Consider the following 17,855-nt stretch of genomic DNA (forward strand, 5'->3'; position numbering starts at 1 on the left):
TCAATTGGTTTATTTAATCTCCAGGTTAAACAGAGGATACAGCAACCTACTACCATCATTGTCCTCTGCCTGTCAACTTCCACTTGCATTAACATTTGGGTAATTTTTTTACAAAGAAATCAGCCACAAGCCACAATGGGTAAGGTTTGTCTCCTCAGGTGGTATGGACAAATGTTCTCGGCCAATAACTTTTCAGCCGGAGTAGATGGTGCAACAACGCGACGCTCTCCCGTCACGGGCGACGGCGTACCAGTGTGCCGCCCCCAGCCACGGACAGGGGGCTCTTGACGAGGGTGATGGTCTTGGTGACGCCTCCGATCATGGTGGTGACCACCTGCGCCTGCGGCATTACCGAGATGGTGCCGGACTTGTGCACGGTGATGATGGGCCTGCCCGAGGTCCCCGACACTGTTCCGGGTGAAGACACCTGGGCCATGGCCGACTTCAGCATGGAGGTCGCAGGAGCGTTCACCTGAAGGGAATGGCGCTATACTCAAAAATAATACTGCTCTTAAAGAAATCCTGCCGCTGTTACCGCCATCAGAGGGTCGTGGGTCTATTAACGTGTTAATGGGCCCATAGTCGTGCGTAAATGAAGAAAAAAAGGATGTTGAAATGGTTAGGAGCTACCGATTGATCGCGCCATTCTTTTGCAGAGCGGCATCTTTTTTGTACTAAAGCGCCGTTAATGACGACGACCAAATGAGGTGGATCATCATCTTCACTTAAGACAAAAACTAGTACAACAAAATGTTTTTAAATCCTTTATATTAAGTTCGCATGCTTGCTTGCTTATGACCGTGCAAATCTTTCGGTCGTTTTTTAACCCACTTCCCGTGATCCAATCGAGCTGACATTTTCCACACAGACTCGTTGTGACAGACAATTAATGTTCGTGAAAAAAAATTCCCAAAATTTTACACTTTTTAGGCAAAAAAAAATTATTTGACATATATTCAAATAGAACGCATTCTTGGCTTTGGCTGAACGTCACAGTATAAGAGCCCAGAGCGTAACCCCTCCACAGGCCGTGGCGGAGTAGCGCAGTTGGTAGCGCCCTCGCTTCCCATGCCAAAGGTCGTGGCAATATACTAAATGAAGTAATTAAGCGACTGAAGTTTTATTTCTATAGGGGACAGTGTAAAGAGTTGAAAATTGGATTGTTAATCGCGTTTGTTTAGCGCTAGTGATAATTAAACATAAAAAAACACATTACTAAAAGTTATCATCAATCAACATGTCCAATAATAACTGCTTCTTCCAACGCGATGTAATATACACCCCCAGGATTTGCCAAGAGTCGGGAACGACCGACGTCACTCACCACCGCTTTGAGATGTGAGACACGGTCCCTTACCACAACAGTGCCGGGAGGAACTTTAATGGTGCCTGGGATGCCTGTGGATCCAGCTGCGAGTGTGGTTGTGGTGGCTGCCAACGAAGAGGCCCCTGCAGGGATCTTTTGGGTGGCGGCAGCCGCAGCAGCAAGCGCTGCCATGCCACTCATCTGTGGCGTGCCAGAAACGGTCTGAAACAAGACCACAGTGAAAACAAAAATAAAATAAATTACCAACGGTAAGAGGCAGCTTTGATCATGCGCAAGGTTGAGCTGTTGACAGTTTGTGCTTTCGTGTTGAGACGTTAGCCTGCTATATTTCATGTTATAAAGGCATTGTTAATAAAGTTGGTAAATTTGTATTTGTGTAGTGACATCAGGGATGTCACTGTATGGTGCCGGCCCGGAAGGGTCGTGCCGCTCGATGTTCCTACATCGTGGACAGCACCGTGGGTGGCTGTGTGTAGTACCAGCCCTAGCGGGGCTCGGCGAGCACTGGGATAGTGCGGGCACCACGCACAGCGTGTGGTGGGGGCTCCCTCGAGGGGGAGGGGGTGAGTGTCAGCCCAGGGGCAGGGTTGCCCCGGGCCGTGGCACTCTGGTTGACCCCAGTTCCCCCACCTGGTGCCCCCTGTGTGGACATTCCGGATCACGTGTCCGGAGAGAGCTCTTGAGAAGGTTCCAGAGGGAACGAGAATGTTCAGGTAGGTGGGCGGGGCCGAGGGCGGAGCGGCCCCGACCGGAGAGGGATATAAGACGGGTCCCTGAGAGTGACCGGGGTCGCTGCATTCTACAAGCTGGAAGCTCGACCCTTCGTAGCAGTAACTCGCTGTAGTCTGGAAAAGGGGCAGTTACCCCTTTGTGTTACAAATAAAAGTGTTGCCTCTAAAAGGAACAATGTCTGCGATGCAGCTGGACCCACTATATTTGTATCTCAAAGATCAAGATAAAATCCAAGTTTCAGCTGTTCGTTGTTAAACCAGATCTCAAGTGCAAACGAGCATAGGGTATGAGTTTGTCTCCAATGACTGCACAAAAAATCCATTCTATTTAGTTGATAATGAATAGTTGCATGTAATATGTATTTTGTTTAACTTATTTTGCATCGTACGTAGCCAGCCGTGCTAATTCGAGATGCGGGACTTTTTGGGTTAGGCTACGCAATAATCTGGCCAAATATCTGTCCTAAGGCCTCCACCACCCAACATAGCCAAACAAATATAATTATCGCATGCACAAGCACTTAACACGCAAATACAAGTATTATTTATTGATGAAAATAACTTTAATCGAGCTGTCATAAATTACTTGCAGTGTGCAAACATTACAAAGTAGATTATTTATTCATAATAAACTACTATAACATTTTTAACACTTCATTTAATGTTCAATTTAACAATCCTTTCCCTCTACAGGCTCATTTATTTTATCAGTAATTATGAATAAATAATATATGAATGACTGGCAAAGATAAGTGAAAAATGTGTAAAGAAAAATCATATAATTTGTTATATGTAGTTAAAATGTGATTGGTTGTTCCTGTAATGTGTTTTCTGGGTTTTTCTGGAGATGCTTGGCAGTTTCAAGCAGAACATCGTATCCGATTGCTTAATATGGGTGTGCAAATGTTCTTCAACTTAGTGGTTGAGTTGAAAAAGTTATTGGCTCGTTCAATGCTTGCACATGTGACAATTTTATTTGTTTGGCGATGTCAATAGGGTAAATCTCAAGTACTGTACTATATGTTACTACTGTATTATTGGTCTTGAGATATTTGGTTTTGCATTTAATTTGGCTAAATTGTCGATAATTTACTAGAATACTTTTTTTCAGGCATGTAACAAGCCTACAGCAGGAGCTGTAGCCAGTTGTCGCCGCTCTGAGATTTCTAAACAGAGGACGCTTCGTCACATGACTTTACGCCCTTTAGCACAACTGGAGAAAAGGGGTCCACAAAAATTTGCACTAATTTATGAGAAATTTCTTCTTGGTTCTTTCGGTAAAGTCACGTAGAAGGGAAGTAATAAAATAATAAAAATAAAACATAATAAAATAAAATAATTCTCACGACGTTTCACGACGTTTCGGCTACAACGCAAGCAGCCGTCTTCACCTGAAGATGGCTGCTTGCGTTGTAGCCGAAACGTCGTGAGAATTATTTTATTATGTTTTATTTTGATTATTTTATTACTTCCCTTCTACGTGACTTTACCGAAAGAACCAAGAAGATGAATCCCTGCAGTCACGAAAGCTTTAAATCGAAATTATGAAAAATTACTCGCGATTGTTCCAAAGATGAACTCACCCCCACCGTAGGAATATAGCCTTTCCAACACTGAGTCGGGGCTGTGAAAAAGAGATGCGTGCTGCCCCACTCTCACCAGAGCAAGATACCTCTGTAAGTGCTCGTAATTCAGTGAACTATCGCCCTCTAGTGGCTTAGGGGGAAATAAACTGCTAACGTACAGCAGACCTCACACTAACTGCAATTACCGAAACTAATGTATGCTGGCGCTGATATAAAACACCTATCCCGCTCTCTCCATCCAGGGCATAGAACATGTCTATAAACAAAGTCATTTTTTCCTTTTATGCTCACAAATCCTCAACCCTGTACCATATTTGGAGTGGTGACATGAGCCACCCCATGTTACGTCAGCCATAGGGGTTATTAGATAATACTTTATCGTGCCGTTCAGTGTGGGTTATGAATGGGGGCCAGAAGCAGTTCAGTCACAACTTGAGTCGCTGGGGTCAAACCACTGCGTTAAGGCTGCACAAACTTCATGACTATTTATAGCAATTAATTCCCCCACCACATCACACGAGTATAATTTTCATTTATGATGTATGGATGCAGTTCATATGCTGGTTGCACCTTCAAGCAATAACGTAAAGAAAAACACCACTGCATTTTAGTACAAAGCGAGATAGATAAATAAAAACTTCCCTACCCACGCAATTTGTTGTTCCTGGTAATCGGCAAGGTAATGGGCGAGACTTGACAATAGAATAACAAAAAGTTACGGATTAAGTTTGGAGTTTGTAATTTTCTGCAGCAGTGGCACATGGAGCATCAAGTGACACGCACCGTGGGTAGGGCGGAAACGGTGATGCCCGGGTTGGTGGGCTTGCGTGTGACGGTGAAGATCGGAGAAGAGGATGCGCCGGCTCCCTGCGTGGTCTGCACCCGCACCACGGTCGTTCCTGATGGCAGCAAAAGGCGTACACGGAGCACACGATAACAACGGTGTTAGAACTGCTCACGTGGTGTGCTTGAAACACCGAGAATGTCGTTATCAGCACATATACAATACACGTGCATGTACAGCTATTTGTCAGTCCCCCCCCCCCCCACATCGTGAGGTTCATGGGGACTATTCGTCCATTCTTCACCAAACTGGTCAGTATGGATTGGTGAATGAAAGAAGCAGACTTTGGGGGCAAATGCCTATACAGTATGTTGAACGTTTTTACATTGGACGTGGCTAACCGCGCTAGTCAAAGGTGCGGTACAGTACAACTATATACTTTGCTGCACTGCCCAGGTAAGTTTAAAACAACCTGCTACACCATGCACTATCCAGGATTAAATCTCCTTAGTTTCTGAGATCTGATGAGAGCTGGCGCATTTGGATTTGGTTTTAGGCCTCCAAGTCGCAAAACTATTAGGGTGCTTAAGATACTTGGCCAATTCGTTAATAAGTAATCATTTCTAAATTGGAAAAGATGCAGAACATGTGGTTTTAAGATTACAAAAATCTAGTGAGGATGGGAAATCAGCTTGCTCTGCCATCACCTACTGACCATCACACTTTGCAGCTCTGCAGGTGGCCGTGTCCAACACAAGCATCTCTCCATAATACAGGTATTTTTTGGGTTATATCGTGTAAATATGTATCGTTAAGCCGCCACCACCCGACACAGCCAATTAGTAAGGTTTGTCACGTAAACAGAACATGCCAATTCATTATTAGTACAGCACACCAGTGTGTTGTAAAGCAAAGCCACAACATTTACAATCTGAGCATCTCTGTATGATCCAGAAACCTCACACCTGGAGCACTGGCTTACAGTATCACACCACCACACCCAATACAAGATAAATCTGGCATCCCTACCGAGACAGATATCAACCATTTACATTAACCAATTGGTCGAGTGTGGAAATGTACACTCCCAATTTTCACGGTTGGCTACGTATGGTGCGAAAGAAGTTCAACATTCATAACGGTTGACTACAAATTTGTGAAGCTGCCTATGCAACGGGAGTGAGTAGTTTAACACATAGGCTTTCGCGACCAATATCATCCATATGAGGTTTTTTTGGGTTAGATCGCGTAAATGTCATCAAATTCCGCCACCACACGACATTGCCAAATAGTAAGTGTTGTCACGTAAACAGAACGTGCCAATTCGTCACGAGTACAGCACACCGGTGTGTTGGAGAGCCAACCCACAACATTTACAATCTGAGAAAGACGTTCCGCCAGTAATTACAACTAGCTTCATCAGGCGACAGCCAGATTTGTGGAGAAGTCCACCTGTTTTGATCCTTATATAGAGGCGTAGATGTGGTGACCACACTTCTGCACTCTTGCGCAAAGTGGGGGGGGGGGGGGTAATGAGTCAACGTACATTATGCATGTGCATTATGCAAGCCCTTTGATCTTGCCCTTCCATGTCCATTGTGTATGAAAATAGCCGGACCAACAGTAATCCCTTTTGAAGTATGGTGCCCTTTATAAGATTGCATTTAAACAATGTATTATTTGATGATTTACTTCCACGCAGCACTAGGGCGGGTAGCTATCCGAACGGTTAAAATAATTTTTATTTCATTCAATTTCGATAGATTCTCTAATTAGTCTTGGACCAGGAGTAACTAGTTATGCACGTAACTTCAACATAATCAAAATCAATTGAGTGTCCTTGTTGGCATGCGTGTTCTGCTACTGCTGACGGTTGTATTTGGGAGTATTTAATATTTATATGATGTTCTTTAGTCTTGTGCTGATCATTCATCCTGTTTGCCCAATATTGAATTTGCCACACGTGCCGTTAATCCTGTACACACCTTCTGTTGATAGCTTCGGTAATACATCTTTTGTACCAGATATTAATTTATGTATTTTATGTACCGTGCCAAATCTGACTCGGATGTTTTCTTTTTCCAAACATCTGGCTAGTTTATCAGTTACTCCCGCAATGTACGTTATTTTGATCGTTTTAATTACTTGGGAAGTTTCAATGCTCGTGTTATTTGATTTGGCATTCAATGCCCTGTTGATTTGTGCATCATTGTAACTGTTCATTTGCAGTGCTTCTTTAACATGTTGAATTTCATTTCTCAGACTCACCATCTGACACTTTCTTCACTCGATGAATGAGCATCTTGATAAGAGCAGATTTCTGTGCGGGGTGATGGTGTAGGTTTCCAGATGGGAATACTGCAAGTTGGTTCATTAACCTGTTTGATGTTGAGTATTATCCTTTCATATGTGTGCGTTTTTTTTGGGTAATTCCCGTTTCATCCCCGCACAAGCACTAATTTATAAATGCCAATCGACCAGAAATCCCAATGCAACAAGCTGCCTCCTGAAAATAAGCCTTCAGGCATTCCTGGGCAAATTCATATTTAGAGCTGAGCTTATTAGAGTAGAATGGTTTTGATTTGTAACAGTTTGGAGAATTTGACCATATACATTGAAAAAAGTGTTAGAGCCAGCATTTGGTGCAGTATTACATTTGCAACTGAATTTAATCAGCATCTCACATGCTACTGATATTCCCCGTGCCTCTCATGTACTTAAATTTATGTTTGTGACAAGAAATCACTGCTTGCTTAACCACTCCCTCGTCTAACTGTGGTCAGCAGTAGACCACCAACCTCCCCCCCCCTCTGAGAGTAGCTAGTCTGCCTCCCACTGGACATTCTAGGAACGACAGTAATAGTTTCAGTTACATGGCACACAAGCAAATTTCTGCATGACTTTCCCAACAATTTGGAAGGAAATTTCTGTCAATGATATTGTAATTGTGCTATTGGCATCATGCCATGAGACACAAGCTTAATTCAAAACTCTCATAGCTATCAGTGCCAACACAGCCCCAGGAAATGTCAGAACTGCCGAAGTCCCTCTGATGGGTCTTTATCCACGTGTGATAAAATATTTATATACTCTAACAAGAGCGCTTATATTAAATCAATCTATTTGTTATTCTCGAGAGCTGAAATAAGCCAAAATGTGAAAATCAATAGCGACGAGGCTGAGACCACCAATTGGCTAACTTGGAAACACGATTTGATTACACATCGCTGAACTCTGGATTTGAATGAGTTCTCAGCATTGTCAACTCAGTGCACTATTCATATTTAACATACTACAGCAATGCAGACCAATGGTGAAGACATAATGCATGTAACAATACATCGTCCCCTCCCAGAAATTCAATAAAATGTTGCAATTCATGGTCACAAATCCATAAAAAGATCAATACTTTGTTAGTGTCATTTGCTAAATTTTGTTTGCTCCATTAACCTAGATATATGCATTTAATCTGAGAACCTCTGACAGTTGCTAAAAGAGGAGAGGATCTGTCCCGGACATCAATCCTCAGATATGATGACAAAACTATACAAATGGGTAGATGTGCACAAACCATAAACAATTCTCACACGCACACAGAAACGAGGCATGCATCCTAAGCAACTCACATGGTACCGTTACCACATCTGCACACACTGGCACATTTAAGCGACACAACTATGCTCACCTTGAGCGTTGGCTGCCCCAATTCCTCCGGCCGCCGATGCGCCCAGCAGACGGATGCCTCCGGTCGTAGTCATCTGTGGCATGGGGCTAGTGGGGATGCCGGCAGCCATCAGTGGCGCCGTGGCAGCGTGCGAGGGGCTCTTGTCGCCGGCCATGGCGGCAGCAGCAGCGGCGGCTGCAGAGGCAGAGGCTTGGTCCATGGCGCTGACGCCTGCAGGGGCCTGCACTGGGGTGGCGCCGGCTGGCGGGGGGATGTCATACTTCTGCAGCTGTAGGAGGTAGGCGTCAGCCGTGCTGACGGCACCCCAGCTCACCTCGAGCGAGTCCGTGCTGGCGCGCACCAGCTGCACACGACCCGGCGCCGGCGGCCTCTCTACGTTAGGAAGGTGGAACGGACAGAGCGTCATCATCATCAGCCATGGTCCATCCACTCGTGGTAGATGAAGGCCTCCACAAGCCGTCGCCAATGTGTAAACAAAACAACTGACAAGACCCCAAAATAATTATAACAGATGAAAAGAGTTTCAGGGTGTGTAACTCCAGTGCCCATGGAGGGACAATGGTCTTCGTGCAAACTGAGCTCTCAATTAAGTAATGGGACCGGAAAACATTAGCTACGAAGCAGTTGGAGCTTTCAAGTTATCCACGCAACTTGCAGGACCTGCTGCAATTAAGGACCAGAAATAATGCACCCCTGTCATAGATGCAAATGACTGTAAAAAATATACCGACGCCTTTGACCGGAATAAATAACGCGCGCGGACGAGGATGGCAGTGACTGGCTGTGAGCAGGGAAAAGATGCGCAAGCACGTACCTGTCTCGAGGTACCACAAGTCCTTGCAGCACACCTGGTTGTTCCAGGCCTTGCGGTAGCCATCTCGGCCGCTCCAGACAAACAGGCGTGAGTTGATGGACACGGCACAGTGGCCAGCGCGCGGGCGCGGGTTGTTATCCTCAGACGTGTCAGTCGGCACTGACTGCCAGGTCATCGTTTCTGTGCGTGGCGGAGGAAAAATATATTTAAAGGACGCGTAATACGAGGTAATTTCTTGTGTGTGCAGTTGACCAGTGGAGAATGCGTCCCATTTGTGAAATATGTGCGTGCTATAACTCATGTTTGTGATTATACGATTTCTCATAACACCAAATGAAAACTCAAGCTTACATCTTTACTAATAACATGTGCATTTTCCTATGCAATGGTGATATGATATTGTAAATTGTTGAAAGTATATAGTTAAGTCGCTTTGAGATTCTTTGGCATTTAAGAGACTAATGCACATTCATATCAATTCATGAATAGGTCTGGCTTAAGCACTGCAGCTTTGTTGGCTGCCAACAGCAAGTAAAGCTTACGATCATTATTGTAAATCATAGCACACAAAATCAAGCATAATTTCCCCACTCACCCAGGTTTAAGCAGGCGAGGTTGCTGGTGCATTTCCATTCCTTCTCATGTGTCGCTACTTTTGCGTCTTCCAACACAAGGGGCACCCATCCTCCAAATACGAACATTCTGGAATAGCAGCAAAAAAATAACATTATTAACTCGCACACAAATCTGGGTGCTTCTTACTTCTGTCGAGCTTTGTAAAGTCATTGGGCCCTCTTGAAAACCACACTTCACCAAAACAAAATTTAATTGAGTGAAATGTGAACAAGATTGAAATAAAACAGGAAGCATAGTTATGCTTTTTTCAATTTAGACCTCGATATCACAAACAAAATTAAATGCAATAGTTCCATAGCTTACAATGTCCTACTGGACTTCTGCTAAAAAAAATAGCTTCATACCTCAGATTCCTCCAGTCTAAATAAAGTTTTAAAGATTTTTATTCTGACACATTTCGCAGCTATAAATTACGCAAGATGCTCCACCGTTACTCCTTCTCAGCAAGCGTATCCGATCCCTTTTTTCAAGGTGATAATTTAGATTGAAACCCATCTATTATGAGACCTTGACTGCAAAGAAGGCATTATGTGGATGTCATCTCACATTCAACTGCCACCGTGACAGCATGGATCGTCAATGTTGAGGATTTGTATTTTGTTCACGTGTTTCAAGTGAACATATCTGCGAGTTCACCGCGTTGGGCGTGCGCGAGTCTTACTTGGGTCCGATGACTGTGGCAGAGTGAAGACTGCGAGGGAGAGGAGCAATGCCCGACATCATTGGCTGGCTCCAGGTCATTGTGTCTGCAAGTGAGATGGATGGAGTTTAATGCAATTAAAAAAATTGACCATATTTTACCAAGCTGGTCAGTGCAGAGTGATGAAGATGGGGGCCATAGACGTGGAAGCGTTTGACAAATAAGTACCGCAATAGATTTTGCTATACTGCATGGCGTTTGTAGTCAAAAAGGTCAAAATAAAAAGAAAAGATGCAGCCCTCCAATAGCCTCCCGACACAGCTTCTGATGGAGGGGCCTCCACTAGAGAGCTCGAGAGGGTTCACAAATCAAAAAAGTACACAGCTGTAGGTGAAATAATTTCATAACCATTACAATACATTGACTACAGAACTGAACAATTAATATACAAATGAAAGAATTGGAGGTAAAATTTGCTGTCAGACCTCAGAACGCCACCCCCGTTCTCCACGCCGCATGCGCCACACTCACCAACATCGAGCGTCCACAGATCTCCGAGGCGGCACCCGCTCATGCCTCCGTAGATGACGAGCATGGGCCGACGTCCCAGCGGCTGGGTGAGTGCCGGCTGTGTCGGGGTTCCAGGGGAGGTCTCAGGGGGCTGGGGGTAGACGACGGCCGTGTGGGACTCGCGGGGAGGCGGCGGGGCACCCTGTGTCACGGGGATGTCCCAGCCCATCACCCCCGAGCCCGGCTTCAGCTCCAGCACGTACAAGTCGTTTAGATACCTGGTGACAAGAGGTCAACGTCGGTTTAAGTTTGAGCGACGCGTTGACATAACCAGAAGGATCGACTATGAGTTAAAGCATAATATCCTCAGGTTCCATATATTCTTCGACTCAAGATACGAAAACATTCAATCATGTGTAAGAGGATTGTTTCATATGTAATGTTATTTATTTAGACCAGAAAGCTTCACGGATTCTCAATGTTTGGCCAATTCAACGTAAAGAAGTGTTCTGAATGTGGGATGAAACTGGTTTCGTGGATAAACCCCGCCACCCATATGCAGGAATAACACGAACAGTCTGTGGAGAAGACCACAAACCCATTGGCTGTGCTGCCATCTCTTGGCCAATTTACGGCACAGCAGGTTTGGGAGTTTCAAACATCTGCACGATACACCAAAACCTTGTTTACAAAAAGCCTGGCTACAGGCATACGCCACCATGCACAACTCTAAAGACGAAATTATGTCGTGTGCAGAAACGGCCACATTGTGATTTTTACACTGCACAATGAGCACTAACACCCGACTTCAATTCCTGGCCATGGAAAACATCAGCGGTGAACGATATCTGTATTGGTACACAACGCAGTGCTAACCACGGCGCTAAACCCCCCTCCCCTTTCCAAACCCCTTCACAAACTTGCACTCACAAGCAAAGTACACTCAAACAACCCCCACGACTAACATGACATGGGGAGGAGGACTTCATCCAGCATTGGATTATCAAAGCACAGTACATTATTATAATGTATACATTTTCACAAAAATACAATCTCAACAGTCAAACAAGAATCCACTCGGCGTGGGCCCCGCACCTGGGAATGTTGTTCTTGGGGTCCTCGCTATCGTTGGCAAGACCCCCAAAAAGGTAACACTTGTTGCCGATGAGCGAGAAGCTGTGGCCCAGTCGGGGACACGGGGGCGGCCCGTGCTTCGGGGGTTTCGGTTTTAGGCGCTTCCATTCCCAACGGCTCGCCTGTGGGGAGCAACAAAGATGCCGGTTAGAATGAGAGCAAGATGCCGGCCATAACATGGGAATCGGCGTCATTCTCTTTAATTCTGACCTTAGTTCACTCAGGGTCCTGGTGCACTGCATGAGGCTGGAAGGGGGAACCTTTCCAATTCAAACACAACGCTTCTTAAGTCAGCAAGGGCAGGAGTTAAAATGAAACATTTTCAATGTGTTTGATGTTTGAACTTTTAAATAAGGAGCAATGTTCAAGACAGATTGGTGCTATAACAAATATGCAGCTCCATGAATTAGCTAACAGCCTTTAAAGTTAGCTAAGCATGTAATTATAGCACTCTGGTGATGTCACTGCGATATCACACGTGTCCGCAATTTAAAAGTCTTCATCATTAAGAATCCTTCAAACCTAAATTGGACAGCCCAAGGCACACAGCGGATTTACAAGATAACAGCTTTCTTTTGTGTTGCATTGTCCTCTAATACATGTGTTGTGTGACATTTACAATAGCCCATTCTTGCAAATGTCATCGCGGGGTTTTATACAAAATGCGGGACTTGAGGATAAACCGTGCGACTGCTGGGTGGCTTACCTGCAGCTCGTACAGGTCGTTGCTGTACTTCCCATACTCCACCATGCCGCCGAACACAAGCAGCCGTGTGCCATCGCACACGAAGCCGTACGCTGCGCAGCCCGGTGGGATCTCGCCACGCACCGCCGGGATGAACCATTGGTTTGTTGCTGCAAATGACACACCGCGGGTGTGAATTTGACGCAAGCGACGTGGACTTATAGGGTTGCGATTCACATAGCCATATGCAAGATGACCAACGCTCACTCAACAACCTTCTAATTCCATAAATGTCACATTTAAAAATAAACTTTTACATGTTTATACCAACCACAGCATTATGAAAAAATCTGTCGAAATTCACCAAAATATCAGAAGCTAAGCAGAGTTGACTCAAGATGAAACCAGTGTCTTTGGCTGCTGAGCAGCTACATTGTCAGTAACAAGAGGGAACTGCAGCAAGATCAATTGTACTGTGCAGTACTTCAATGCTCTGATGTCTATTGTCCACGCCTTCACCAACCCACACTGGCCATTGTGATAAGAATCGAAAATAAACCCCCATAACCAGCACAATATGGGGAAGCCCTCTTCCAGCAATGGACTGCCAAAAGGGCTGCACATGCACACCAATTGGTAATTTGTTAAACTGAAATTAACGTGTCAAATTCATATTTCACAATACTCACATGCTTTATTTACTTCATACTATTATTTGTAAGGCTAATCAGTTAAGGCAAATGTGTAAAAATGTGTGTTCCTGGATGCACACTTATATAAAACATATTCACGATTCCCTTCGACATTCAAAGTTTGTACAAGGACTGTACCGATTGACCTCCTTGCGTTTCTATGTATTAATCACGATTCAAGAATCAGTTCCTTTTTTGCACTTGTAGTGAATGTAGTGCCTTCTACTGGCTATAGGGTAGTATGTCAACCAAATACTGTACGTACATAAAACCTAAACGACTAAAATAAGCAAGTCGACATACGTTTAGTGGGCATAAGAATACATTTTGAATGATTAATTGATGCAAAGTTACACACATTGGTACTAATATACGGAAGAGCTACCATCTTTAACTTCAAATGGTAACCGAGGCCAACAAATAACATTGCCAATTGACCAAAGAGTAGAGCCAGGTTTACTTTTCACTTCAAGTGGGCACCCAATTTAGTGCACAATGTAATGAATGCATAGACAGGGTGGCCCACGTCAGGACACACGGGGTTATTTCATTTATTTTAACACTGGCATTAAAAGATTTAGTTTCAAACATTAAATCCACTGAAATAACGCTATGATTCCTTAAAATATAACCCTGTGTCCTAATTTTTGGACCACCCTGTACATTAACTCACGAGCGGCTTAACAATGTCAGGCATTAAAACTTTGTTGCTGCCTACCGTCGATATGTGCTATAGCTTGATGTTCAGGGTTTTTTGGGGGCTGTTGACATGAATGACGGTGTACAAGATCAAACTATTATTCCCTAGAATTAGCCGATGTTAGGAGCTTACGTGTTTACTGTCGCCGGACCTGGTTTGTGTTGTTTCACCTCCATACCCTTGATCTCTTTCGACTTTGTGTCTTCATGTGAATGTGATTCGCGATTAGCACCGTTTTGAAATGCAAATCACATGAATTAAGCTATTATTATAGTAGAACATTATTATTTTTAGAGTGTAAAAGCACAGCTGTGGGGGGTGGTGGGGCATCTTCCAATAGCGACCACAGGTCTGCTCATGCACCAACTTAAATGGCATGGATACTGTTAATTGCGTAAGTGAAATTCCACGTAACGTAACAGTCGTACAAAAAAAATAGGGGTCAAAAAACATTTGAGTCAGCTCATTGTGGTGCATGATATCACACGGGAATATGCGCAATATCATGCCTCATTAGGAAACGGTAGGCATTTTAAGGGTGTTTTGCAAAACCTTTTCTGTGCCAGTATTTCGTAATCGGACGTTATATTGTCCTGTTCAGTAAAACGTCGTGCCATTTTTTTGTTAGCACGTTGCATCAAATCGTTCACGAATCAAATTAAACGAGCCTGCAAAGGATGTTAAGTGGATATTATTGCTATGGGTAAACTAATTGAATACATTGTTGTGACTTTTCATGTATGCGTGCCAAACACGCCTTTCGGCGCAACAAAAAGTGGACAGGATTTCCCAGAAATTATCCAGGAGTAAAATGTTCTCCTCTTAGGACCAAAACATTGAACTGGATCGCTTACATACCAAGGTGAATTCGTAATTAACACACAGAAGGGCACTGCTTAAGCATATGGTGGGAATCATTTAATGGACAATAAACGAATCAAGAGCATGTGACGCATTAAGTCCTGGTGCATTAAAAAATAAACCCCTTAATAAGCATCAGGCTGCGTAAATATTGGAAAGGCTGAGAAAACAAAACCGAGCAGCCTAATTGGGCATCCCGACCCTCCCATCTCCACTGAACACGCTCCCTCCCTCCCTCCTAGAAAGCTGTGACCTCATTTGCATTCAGTTGTCATTTTTATATAATTAGTAATATTTGTACAACGTCAATGCTTTGTTTATTTTCTTGTGTCAAGTGAATGGAGGCTGTCACGTAAAACAAAGGCAGCAAAATAATGCGCAATTCGTTCCAATTGCTTTAAACACGATAAAAACAGAACTGTTTGCAAAATACAGTACTAGACTTTGTACAGTATGAAAAATAATACACATACAAAGTAAAGAAATTCTAAACCAGGGCAAATTTACGTCATTTTATTGCATTCATTCAAGGGTTTCCCTTGAAAGTAGCCACAATCACGGCATTAAGTATGGTGCGAAAAAAGAGAAACACTTGATTTTTTTTATCCCATTCACCACGACCTAAGTTTATGTATTCTAAAAAAGAATGATGAATAAATATTTACATTGGTGTAAAGGTGTTTTGTAACCGAATAATCGCCACTCATTTAACTACAAGCTACAGTAGCTGGAAACCAACGCGTGCAGACAGTGCCGAGTGAGTGTACTCCGCAAGCAGACATGCGTGTGGACTTCAGTTAAAACCAAAGGATTGAGTTTAAGTCCAAAAGTCTATTCGAATTAAAAAAGTCTCGCAAGGATTCGTATTAAAGAGTTGCTAAAATTACACCTCCCAGATGAATATCCCATTATAACTTGACCACATTTACACACCATGAGAACCCTGATTAAAACAATATAAGAAATGTGCCCTTTGTTTGAAGCCACAGTAGACGAATGTGAAAAAAATAGCCACCATCGATCGTGTAAATCCAGGCTAAATATTAAGATTTCCCAAAACATTTTAAATTAAACCCACCTCAATGTTGCGAGTTCCTAGATTAAACTACCCAGAGCCAGTACCATTCCTCTCATGAAGAAAACTTAGTGAAACCGATTACTCAAATTTCGTGAATTTGTTTCACATGTTCACTGCTGTACTACAGTAGATTGTGTTGACTGAATGAACGAGCATGACATTTGTTATCATTGCATCTTTATTGTCTTTCACCCAATGGTTGGATGACGTTACAACCCATGTCTCTCTTGACTTGGCCTCTATTTCTTCTGAGATATCTTTCTGAAAAAATGAAAATTGTTACCCGCCTAAAGCAGGCAGTTTAATTTATGCAAAGTTTCAGTTTAAGCCAACGCAATTAAACAAATATAAAAAAAATGTCCTTCGTGTAAAACACACAAACACACGGTGTCAGCCGAGAAGCGTCGGTTTATTGACTTAACACCTCTGTTCCACCCACAGGGGCAAGAAAATATCTCGCTGGAGTAGGACCGGAGCACCGTTCCCCTGTGTGCCACCTCATTGGCCGACAGAACGACGCCGCCAGGACAGCGAAGAAGGCAACGCGGGAGCTGCCCTGAGGCAATGGAGGGCGCATGGCAAAACTAACAACACAAGCGCCTCCACTGACCGGCGCCATGTTATTACCGCCGCTGAGTGGCGGAGGGAGACGACAACGACCGCGGAGAAAGGGGGGTGGCGGTGAAGCGGCTCTGGAGAAGCCGGGTTCGAAGGACCGGAAAGATGGGGGAGCGGAGTGAGACAAAAGTAGTTCCAGTCACCCCGCTACTTAAAATAACGAGAGAAAAAAAACACAAGACACTGTATGCTGAGAAAGAGCAAGGGGAAGCAGGCGCTGCGGTGTCTGCTGTCAACACAGCATCTCCCGCTCAGCAATTCAAACAATGACAACCATCACCACCACCCGCATAAAAGAATCGCCCAAGAGTAAACCAGCACCGCAATACTTGCAAAAACGGCGCACTGAATGCCGAATACAAACAATAAAAACGTCACCAATTTGAATCGCGCAATTGTTCGAAGGAGCAAAATACAAAAAATCCCGCGGCGTTCCCGCAGAAATAAAAAATAAGCCGCATTTAATTATTTATTTAACTCGGCGGCGGTGGTGATAAAAAAAAGCGCGGCCCGCAAGGCCCCAGCCGCCTCAGCGCTTATCCACAAACACAACACAAATAAAACAAAACCACAGCTGCGACTCGCGCGCGCGACCGCCGGCGAAGCGAGCTCCGCCCGCCGCGCGCACCCCGCGCTGTCGAAAGGCGCGAAAACGTCGACGGATCGCCGACAAATCGCGACAAAACAGGCGCCGCGAGCCGCTTTGGCGCCAAAGCGGAGCAGCACAAACACGGCCGCCATCTTGACGCCGCCAACCCCCGCGCGCGCCTCCCCCACCCCCTACGCCACCCGCCGAGTCGCGCACAGCGTCACCCGCTTCGCTCGCCGCGCTCTACGCACGCACCCGTGTTGTAGACGTGCAGCTCGTCCACGATGCCTTCGTTGCCGCCGCCGAACACCACCATGAGCTCCTTGATGGTGACGGCGCGGTGGCCGTGGCGCGGCCGCGGCACAGGTCCCGTCGAGCCAGTGATCCGCTTCCACTTGAGCGTGGGAGCCGCCATCTTGGGCCTCGCCTTCCCACAATGCCGAGCGCGCGCGCGAGACAGCCGGAAGCGGCCGTGGGGGATGGATGGGCGGGGTGCTGACCCCCCTCCCTCCGTCCCTCCCGCCTCTTCCGCCACATCCCCCGCACCGGCTTCCGGTGACGAGCGGGGCCCCCCCCACTCTCCCTCTATCCCACTCTCTCGTGTGAGACTCTTGCGTCACGGACCCCCCCCCCCATCATCACGCACCACGTGACCCACTGAGACCCCCCCCCCATCATCACGCACCACGTGACCCACTGAGACCCCTCCCCCCCCCCTGTAGCCACCCCCATAGAAATGAGAATCTTGATCCTGGAGGAATCCCGATGAGTTATGAATCTATTTT

At 45.1% G+C, this 17,855-nt stretch overlaps 1 protein-coding gene across 4 annotated transcripts in view; it reads right to left on the reverse strand.

The window, feature by feature from the left end:
• The window catches only part of HCFC1 (host cell factor C1), a 39,986-nt gene extending 22,463 nt beyond the window's left edge, over nt 1-17,523 (reverse strand). Inside the window, exons 1-11 of one of the 4 annotated variants that reach the window (XM_078871412.1) lie at nt 17,326-17,523; nt 12,554-12,702; nt 11,809-11,969; nt 10,735-10,991; nt 10,225-10,309; nt 9,523-9,629; nt 8,928-9,107; nt 8,114-8,485; nt 4,428-4,543; nt 1,358-1,528; nt 251-472 (exon numbers count right to left, since the gene is read on the reverse strand). In XM_078871412.1, coding sequence (XP_078727538.1) covers nt 251-472; nt 1,358-1,528; nt 4,428-4,543; nt 8,114-8,485; nt 8,928-9,107; nt 9,523-9,629; nt 10,225-10,309; nt 10,735-10,991; nt 11,809-11,969; nt 12,554-12,702; nt 17,326-17,485 — 1,980 coding nt within the window. In that variant the 5' untranslated portion in view covers nt 17,486-17,523. Of the gene's footprint in view, nt 1-250; nt 488-1,357; nt 1,529-4,427; nt 4,544-8,113; nt 8,486-8,927; nt 9,108-9,522; nt 9,630-10,224; nt 10,310-10,734; nt 10,992-11,808; nt 11,970-12,553; nt 12,703-14,056; nt 14,381-16,473; nt 17,238-17,325 lie in introns of those variants that run through there. The other 3 variants (XM_078871411.1, XM_078871413.1, XM_078871415.1) reach the window with 3 other exon arrangements.
• Between the last annotated feature and the right edge of the window lie 332 nt (nt 17,524-17,855).

The sequence above is a fragment of the Lampetra fluviatilis genome, chromosome 32 (assembly GCF_964198595.1).
Source record: "Lampetra fluviatilis chromosome 32, kcLamFluv1.1, whole genome shotgun sequence".
Taxonomy (NCBI): Eukaryota; Metazoa; Chordata; class Hyperoartia; order Petromyzontiformes; family Petromyzontidae; genus Lampetra; species Lampetra fluviatilis.